Source organism: Phodopus roborovskii, unplaced genomic scaffold (assembly GCF_943737965.1).
Source record: "Phodopus roborovskii unplaced genomic scaffold, PHOROB, whole genome shotgun sequence".
Classification (NCBI taxonomy): domain Eukaryota; kingdom Metazoa; phylum Chordata; class Mammalia; order Rodentia; family Cricetidae; genus Phodopus; species Phodopus roborovskii.
The window spans coordinates 1,506,159-1,515,404 of NW_026126571.1; the positions used below are offsets into that span (position 1 = coordinate 1,506,159).

General features: G+C 50.9%; 1 protein-coding gene across 1 annotated transcript; it reads left to right on the top strand.

Annotated features, from left to right (window-relative positions):
- Window positions 1-5,113: 5,113 nt before the first annotated feature.
- On the top strand, window positions 5,114-8,555 carry Noto (notochord homeobox). Its single transcript, XM_051203249.1, has 3 exons — window positions 5,114-5,495; window positions 6,436-6,650; window positions 8,409-8,555. Exons 1-3 carry the CDS (start codon window positions 5,114-5,116, stop codon window positions 8,553-8,555), a joined length of 744 nt encoding a protein of 247 aa, XP_051059206.1.
- Window positions 8,556-9,246: the final 691 nt, after the last annotated feature.

Here is a 9,246-nt window from a genome sequence, read left to right on the forward strand (position 1 = left end):
TGAGAACCAAACCCAGGCTCTCCTTTAGGAAGAGCAAAGGACTCTCAACTGCTGAGCCGTCTCTCCGGCCCTCGGGTGTGGGCTTTGAGTTTCGAATGCTGTACATTATTCCCAGTTCTCTCTCCTCCGTGTTTGTGGGAGATGGGAGCAGTTTTCCGTTCTGGCTGTCATATCTGCCATGCTGTCATGTTATTTCCACCATTATGGACCCTAACCATCTGGAACTGTAAACCTGAGTAGACCCTTCCTTCTATAGGCTGCCTTGGTCATCACAGCCATAGAGAAGCAACTAATCCAGAAAAAGGCAGAAAGCAATAGGGGAAAACACCTGCCGTCTTCCTCTAGCTTCTGCATGCCTACCCATGGGCCCACGTATCTGCATACTCATGTGCACAGACCAGACACACATACGCCACATATGCAAGAAACAGCATGCACTCACACACACAAAATAGATCGATGACGGGAGGAAGGGATGATATGTTCGGGGAGACCGAACTCCTGGACTCTGCCAACTTGAACCGGCTGTCACAGAAGTAGCTTCCCACTTTTATCGAAAGAAGCCAGGGCCCCTTTGTAAAATGACCTGTAACAGCCAGATCTATCTCCACCACCACCGGATGCTTGTAGAATCAAGGTCCTGGAGAAAGCAGCTCAAGGTAACAGCCCCTGAGAAAGTGTGACACCAGCCCAGATAATTTCACTAAATTGCCATTTTACATCTGCAGAAACATGGGAAGGTGCAAAGAGGTGGAACCCGTGTGTATGCGTGTGTGTGCGTGTGTGTGTGTGTGTGTGTGTGTGTGTGTGTGTGTGTGTGGTGGGGAGGAGGGAGAGGGAAAGCAATTGCAGAAGCCAGAAAGTACACCAGATCAGATCCCTGGAGCTGGGGTTACAGGTGATTGTGAACCCTCAGTGTGGGTGCTGAGAATTGAACTCTAGTCCTATGCAAGAGCAATACATGCTAAACTGCTGAGTCATCTCCCCAAACTTTCCCTTTTGCTCTTTTGAGAAAGGGTCTTATGTAGGCCGGCCAGCCTCCAACTCCTATGAAGAAGCCAGGGATGATCTTGAACTGCTGATCTGCCTGCGTCTCTGTCCCACTGTGCTGAGATGCGGGCATGCATCCCTGTGCCCAGTTTTATGCGGTGCTGAGTACTGAACCCGGGACTTCACACACGCTAGTCAGGCACTCTACTAACTGAGCCCGGACCTTCTCTTTCTTGCTGGGCTGCTCAGAACGCAGGATAGGTGTCCTGGTTAGAATTTATAGTCTACCTGACACAAACTAGGTCACCTGGGAAGGTGGAGCCTCAGTTGAGGAATTGCCTCCATCAGAGGCAATTCCATCCTTTGGGCATGTCCGTAGGGCATGTCTTGCCTGTTAAATTGACACAGGAGGCTCTAACCCACTGTGGGAGGTACCATCGCCCAGGGCAAGGTGTAGGCTGTGACTCCTTCCTCAAGGACTCTGCTTCAGCTCCTGCCCTGACTTCCCTCAGTGACATTCTGTGACTGTGGCATCGGGTGAATGCTCAGGAGGGAGCAAGATTCCTTCCACCTCTGCTTGGCAAAGCAGAGGAGCACGTTTGTGTCCCGGGCAACCGTGGACCACGGGGTGACATGGGAGCAGCTGCAACATGTTGGTGCAGTTTTGGAGCTAGGCATTGATTTGGGAAGCTAGAATGCCAGTGGAGTCCGGGAACTGGGACTCTCGAAGCTCCGTCATTACAGCCCAGTGCTCACCGCAATTCAGACCAGTTCTAAAGCATGGCGTGATTTACCCCACTCAAGCCCCAACCCAAAGCCGAGGTAACCACTATTGTTATTTCTCCGCTTTGCACATGGTAAATACAAATGGTTAACTTGCAATTTATCCAGTGACACAGCCAGAAAGTATTGATAAGTCTGCAAAGCTGGGACATGAATGCCTGCCCTACACACCCATAATGCAAATTGAGGAAAGGTCCTTTCTTCCTCAAACTCACAGAGATCTGCCTGCCTCTGCCTCCCAAATGCTGGGGTTAAAGGTGTGCGCCACCATACCTGCCCCAAACAGTGGCTCTTGAGCTGCTTGCCTCAGTCTCGGGAAACAGGCACTAAATACCGTGGCACACAGGGGTAAGCAAAGTTTATGAAGGGAAATTAAGGAAAACGAGAAAGTAAGGGGGGAGTGGGGAATATGAGAGACACTCCTAAGGTTAGGAGGGGTCTAAGAGAGGAGAAAACGACAGAGCCATTCTGTAGGGGCTTTAATAGGACCTCCAGCAAAAACAGACCAAATGCTGAGGTTATTTCGACAGAGACTAGTTAATTCTCTGGGCTTATCACAGGCTGAGCTAACGAGGGTCCACATGCCCTTGGTATGTTCCCGGGCTCACCAGGTAGACACTGCTTGTTCAGTTTGGGGGGGGGGTCCATGTGTTGAAGCCCCTCTGTCCATGTATGACTTGTATCTGCTGCCCTTGGTTGGCTCCTCCGCTGGCCACTAGACCTGGGGGGCCTTGCAAGTACTGTCAGTCCCTGACCTGGGCTAGTGTCCTGCTGGCCTGATGTCTGCTGAACTACGTGTGCTGTCTTTGTTACCAGGGACCATTTCCCTTTACTGCTCACAGAGAACGAATCCCAGCCCATTCTCTTCCCTTCCTCCATTCCCCTTTCTCTTTTTTAAAAAATATGTGCCTGGCGATGGTGGCCCACACCTTTAATCCCAGCACTTGGGAGGCAGAGGCAGGTGGATCCTGAGTTCAAGACCAGCCTGATCTACTGATTGAGTGCCAGGACAGGCTCCAAAGTTACACAGAAAAACCCTGTCTCAAAAATATATATATTTGTGTTATGTGTATGTGTGTGTGCACCTGTGTATATATGATTGCCATGGCACATGTACGGTGGGGCACAGAGGACAAACTTTGTTGTCTGTCTTCCTCTTCCACCTTGTCTGAAACAAGGTCTCTCTGTCTCCCTCTCTCCCTCTCTCCCAGCTTAGTTGGCCCTGGAGCTTCCGGGGATTTTAGCCTCTTGGACTCCTATCTCCCCACTGAAGCTCCGAGGATGGCAGATACTTGCTGATATATGGGATTGTATGTGATTTCTGGAAACTTGAACACAGGACCCGAAAGACCCGCAGAGCGTGGACCTTCACGCTCCGACTCAGGAAAGGCGACACCCCAAATCATTCACGAGAAGCGGTCTTGATGCAAACTGCATGAGGTCTTGTTTATTCCAAGTGCACTGGGGTCCACAGTCATACGCCACGCAGGGGTAGAGGACTGAGGACCCCGAGTACAGAATTGAGACAGATTTTATAGGGTTCACAACAAAGCCCGTGCATCTCATAGCATCAAGAGCCCATGCGGTGCGGGCCAATCAATTTAAGCCATTTTATAGTTTTTAGACCAATCATTTTAAACCATCCAAGCCCATGTTTTATAGACCAATCAGTTTTCTATAGCCCCGGAGGTCTGCCTATTTACAGACAGAGGACAGGGTCTGGAATTTGAGGTATTTAGGGCTTTTAGATAGTATTTTAAACTTCTAGCTTCCTGGGGTCATTAGAGAGTTAGGCTGTGTTTTTCCATCCTTACAGCCTTCCACATTTGCTTGGCAAGCACTTTACCTACTGTGTCATTTCCCGGGCCCCTGTCTAATTCTTTTAAAGAGACAGACTCTTGCTTTATAGACCCAGCTAGCATGGAACTCACTAAACAGACCAGTCTGGTCTGAAATTCAGAGATCCACCTGCTTCTGCTTCCCGAGCACTGGGATTAAATGTGATCCACCAAGTGGATATTGGGGCTCCAACCCAGGTCTACTGCAAGAGCAGCAAGAACTTTGAACCTCTGGAGCATCTCTCCAGGCCTCTGTTCCTGTTTTTGAGGCAATGCCTCATGTAGCACAGGCTGGTCCTGTTGTCCCTACCTCCCAAGTGCTGTGACCACTGGAGAATCTAGGAAGTTTATTTTCCACCGTGTTTATGGGTAAAACGCTTACACATTTACATTTTAATTTATTTGTTTATTTTTGAGACAGGGTTTCTCTGTGTAACAGTGCTGGCTGTCCTGGAGCTCACTCCATAGACCAGGCTGGCCTCGAACTCACAGAGATCCACCTGCCTCTGCCTCTGTTTCTGGGGTGCTGGGATTAAAGGCGTGGGCCACCACCACCTGGGCTGTGTTTACACATTTTAAAATTCCAGTGGGTGTGTGAATCTAACCAGGGCGTCTGCTTTGTGGAGGGCTCTCCCAGGGGCTCAGTAACAGAGTGCTTGCCTTATATACTCAGTTGCAGTGCCCAAAGTTATTTGGTAAAAGGGTACAGATTAGGAAATCAGCACAGCAGGCACTGCCCCATCCTTCTGAGATCACTGTTCCCCACACCAACAGGGGAGTCTGGCATCATAGAAAACAAAACCAGGGCCAGAGAACCTACATCCAGGATCACCAGAGAGCCACGGGAGGCCAGGCGTGGTGGAACATGCCAGTAATCCTCACACTTGAAAGGTTGAGGCAGCATTGCCATGATTCTGCCATCAGCCATGATTTGGAGACCAGCCTGGGCTACAGATTGAGGCTGGTGGGGGGGGGGGTGGTATGGCAGGACACACCTTTAATCCCAGCACTCACAAGGCAGAAGCGGTGGATCATTGTGAGTTCAAGCCTAATCCACATAGTCTGTTCCAGGACAGCCAGAGGTGCACATAGTAAGACCTTCTAGAATAAAAGAGGGAGAGGGCGAAGGAGGGCACCATAGTGAGCTGAAGTGAGCTCTTAAGGTCCTTCCCCCAAAGCACCAGGATGGAGGAAGTCCCCTTCCGCCTCCTACCATCCCCTCCCCCCCACCCCCACCGCCCACCCGCCCTGGTGGGATGCATCCTGCAGCTGTGGGATGCAACCTGCAGCTTCTGACTTTAGAGGCCTGGCCTCTGGGAGAGAAGTCTGGCCTTCGCCCCGCCTCCCCCACCCGCTAAGTTTAAGAGCCCTGGGGGGGAACAGCAGGTCCAGGGGACCCTGATTCACAAGTCTCCGGCGGCCCCTCTCTCCTATTGAGCTCCTTGCTCAGTCCGGGAGTTCCTCCCGCTCTTCTCCAGGCCAGGTCGGTCCAGGGTCGCACCATGTCCGGCCCTGAGCCCCAGCAGCTTGCTCCCTGGGGCGCTCAGGTCCAACCCCGGAGCTTGGGCTCCTGTCCCGTGGCTGAGTCCCCAGTGCTCCCGCGCCGCCTAGCGCAGGGACGCCCGGAGTCCTCCTTTTCTATCGAGGCCATCCTGGCGAGACCCGGGGCCCCTGACAGAACGGCCACCCCTCTGCCGCTCTGTACCTGCACGAGTCTGAACCTCACCTCGGCGTCGCAGCACTCGGTCCCGCCCTGGGTGTGCTCCGCAGCGACTTGGCTGCCCGCCTACCTGAGCCTGGGCGTCTACCCGCTGTGCACCGTGCCCTGCGCGCCCGCACCGAATGGGGCTCACCTCTTCTGTCATCAGGGCCTCAGCCTCACAGGTACCGGCTTTGAGTTTGGAAGCGGTAGTAGGTGGCATCAAAGGGAAATCCTGGAGTTAGCTAGGGGCAATGGTATACGGTACGTGCCTGTTATCACAGCTGCTGTGAGTTCATAGCTGCAACAACCGTGTCAAGTCCAGAAGACACACATCCCTTATGAGTCCTCTGGCTCGTGTGTGTGTGTGTGTGTGTGTGTGTGTGCGCGTGCGTGCGTGTTCATATGTACGCAGGTGATTGGACATGGCTGTCAAAGGTCAATATTAGGTGTCCTTATTATTTTTTAAAATATGGTGGTTTTTTTTAACTGTTTTTCTTTTTGACTCCTCTCCCCTGCCCACCAAAGATGTTTTATTTGTGTGTATGTGTGAATGTATGCCATGTGTGTACACCTGACGTGGCCGAAAGTAAACATCGGATTCCCTGCGGCTAGTTACAAACAAATACAAGTGGCCGGGAACCACCTGAGTCCTCTGTTAGAGTAGCAATTGCCAAGCCATTTCTCAGTTCCTTTCCATCTTAATTTTGAGATAAGACCTCTCACTTAATCTGAGGCTCTCCAGTCGGCTAGAGGGGCCAAAAAGCTCCTCAAGCACCCTCATGTCTCCGCAAAAAAGTTCAACCCTGATTATTATTATTATTATTATTATTATTATTATAATATATTATTTCTTTGTGCTGGGGATGAGAATACAGGTCCTCAGTCTTGTGCCATTTACTGACTGAGTCATCTGCCCAGCTTTTTGGGGTTATTTCTATACAGCCTCTTCCCACTGTACCTGTCCAAGGAGAGGGGAGAGATTTGGAGCCTGTGAGTCTTCTCTCTCCTCCATGGTGTGTGTGTGTGTGTGTGTGTGTGTGTGTGTGTGTGTGTGTGTGTGTGTGGTGGGGGTTGGGGCAGGTGGCTGCAAGCTGACGTCCCCTGCTGTGGGTTGTTTTGTAGGCTCGGAGTTGCCTCACTGTCCAGGCCTCTGGAGCCCTGTGGACTGGGCAGCTACCATGACCCATCAGGACACCGAGAGACACCGAAAGAGGCCCCCCAGGATGTTTAATTTGCAGCAGCTGGAAGAGTTGGAGAGAGCGTTTGCAGAGCAGCACAGCCTGGTGGGGCAGAGGAGAGCCCAGCTGGCTGCCAGGCTGCACTTGACAGAGAACCAGGTGTGAACAGGGGCCCAGGCTCTGTGGCAACTGTCACCACCTCTGGTAGGCTCGTAGTAAGGGACGGGAGGAAGGATGCTGGAGAGAGACAGGTCCTAATTGTTTAGGCATTCTCTATGTCATATAACATTCCTATTTGGAGTCACATTGTAAGCATAAAGTTTCTCTAGTATTTGCTCCTTTTTATCTTTTTTGTGGGTTTTGCATATGTGTGTGCATGTTTTTGCATGCGCACAGGCACACATGTGTGCCAGTGTGTGTATATGTGGAGGACGCCCGAGGTTGATGTCAGGTGTCATTTCCAGTTGCTGTACCCCTTTGTCCACTAAGACAGAACCTCAGTCAAACCCAGGGCTGGTATTTTATGGCTAGACTCATTGTGCCAACTTGCTCTGGGGGTCCTGTCTCTGCTTGCTGAGGCTGGAGTTTCAGGTGGGCCACTTGGCATTTATGTGGGTTTCTGGTGACCTGAGCTCTGATCTTCAGACTTTCTTAGCAAGCTTGAGACTTGAAGCCATCTGGGACATTTCCTTGGGGCCCTCTAGTACCTTCTGATTGCTTCCATGCTAAATAAGGGGCTGTCAGCAAAGCCAAGTATTCAAGGGGCCCTATATTTGAGTAGTGACTTGACCCCATATTCCCCTGCTACTAAGTCATTGCTCCATCCCCTTTGCAGACAACTTCTGAGGAGTTTGCTATGCTCACTCTCGTCCTGTCCTCACCATCTCCATTCTCTCCCTCTCTCTCCTCTCTTTCTCTCTCTCTGTGTATCTGTCTGTTTTGAAACAGGTTCTCATGTACCTCAGGCTGGTCTCTGTAGCTGGAGTTTCTTTCCAGCCCAGTCCTGCAGCCAATTAGCCCCAAATAAACACACAGATGCAATACTAATTATAAAGCTGTTGGCCAATGGCTAGGGCTTCTTACTGGCTAGCTCTCTTGATTATTAACCCATAACTACTAATCTATGTATTTCTACATGGCCTCATCTTACCGGAGAACACCTGGTGCATCCCATCTTCCTGGTCTCTACATGGCGTCTCTTCACGGCCTCTTGGCCAGCATTTCCCTCATCTCCTAACCCTGCCTAGCTTCCTGGCCAATCAGTGTTTAATTCATCAACCAATAAGAGAAACAGATATACAGAAGGACATCCATTAGGTCTCGAACTTGCTACATAGCCAAAGAAAATCTTGGACTTCTAATCCTCCTGCCTCACCTCCCAAATGCTAAGATGACACATGTTTACCATGGTGCTGAGTGTCAAACCCAGAGTTTTATGTGTGTACCAGCCTCCGTTTGTGCCTCCAATTATCCTCTAATACTTATTTACATTGGGTCTTCGTCCACTGGATGGTGAGCTGCAGAGAACAGAGACCATACCTCTCTTACCTGTCACTCTCACCTAGGATAGCACAGCCATAGTACTCACTGGGGGCTAGAACATAGAGTGCTTGCTTCAAATGCACAAAGTCCTGGATTCAGTTTCCCGTACCCCATAAAATGGGCATAGTGTCACACACCTGTAATGCCAGCACTTGGGAAGGGGAAGCAGGGGACCAGGAGTTCAGGGTCACCCTGAGCTACATAGTGAGTCTGAGGCTAGCCTGGAAGACAGGAGACCCTATCTCAAAACAACAAAGGTAGGCATTGGGATGAGTGTGTGTGTGTGTGTGTGTGTGTGTGTGTGTGTGTACACCTTTGGAAGTGAGTGAAGGGTAAAGGGACCTGCTAACCGAATTCTGATGCCCCCAATTGCAGGTGAAGATCTGGTTCCAAAACCGCAGGGTGAAGTATCGGAAGCAGCAAAAACGGAAATCGCCTTCCTCCTCTGCCATGCAAGAGCCCTCCAGCAGCTCAGATGGCAACATCCAGAGTGAAGGTCAGGAGTTGGCAGTTAAGGACTGAGCCAGCAGCATGCTATGTGGGCTAGTCTCTTCCTGGGACGCCTGCTGGACCCCCCCCCCCAGTCCCACATCTCAGTGAAGAGCTTCCTTAAGGTCAGAGGACACCAAATGTACTTGAACAATCAAGTAAGAGATCCCTGGGAGCAGACTGATAGGATCATGTATGTCCTTGGCTGGAGCAGGAATGTTGATAACTTCCACATCTCTCCTGGGGAAAACACTTGTAGAGTGTAAGCCTGGTCGGGGTGTAGAACTGGTGAGGTTTGTAGGTCCTCTCACCTAGGGAATGGAAGCGCTCTCCCAAGGTCTGAGGATGGATTCATCAACTCTTTTCTGGCCTGTCTGTGGACAGGGCCCTCCTTAATGCTCATCAGGGTGTGGAAGACTTTCCCTGGGGTCTGGAGGGAACCATATTGCTGAGGCCGCTGGAGACGGAGTTTCCCACATTTCAACCCCACGCCTTCATCTCCACCCCACTCCCTATCCCAGGAAGACTTTGAACTCCTGACTCTCTTTTGCTTCCCACATGCTGGGGTAACAGCTTTTTTGTTTTGTTTTGTTCGTTTGTTTTTTCCCAGATTCTCATTATGTGGCATAGACTGACCTCACACTCATGGAAGTCCTCCTGCCTCAGCCTCTCCAGTGCTAAGGTAACAGGTGAAAGGCACTATGCTTGCCCGGTGTTTTCTTGT

What these genes read in the sequence shown, in the direction of transcription:
- Noto (XM_051203249.1), top strand. Translation starts at nt 5,114, where the DNA reads ATGTCCGGCCCTGAGCCCCAGCAGCTTGCTCCCTGGGGCGCTCAGGTC. An exon ending in TCAGGGCCTCAGCCTCACAG is followed by an intron (nt 5,496 to 6,435) that starts GTACCGGCTTTG and finishes GTTGTTTTGTAG; the next exon opens with GCTCGGAGTTGCCTCACTGT. An exon ending in TGCACTTGACAGAGAACCAG is followed by an intron (nt 6,651 to 8,408) that starts GTGTGAACAGGG and finishes CCCCAATTGCAG; the next exon opens with GTGAAGATCTGGTTCCAAAA.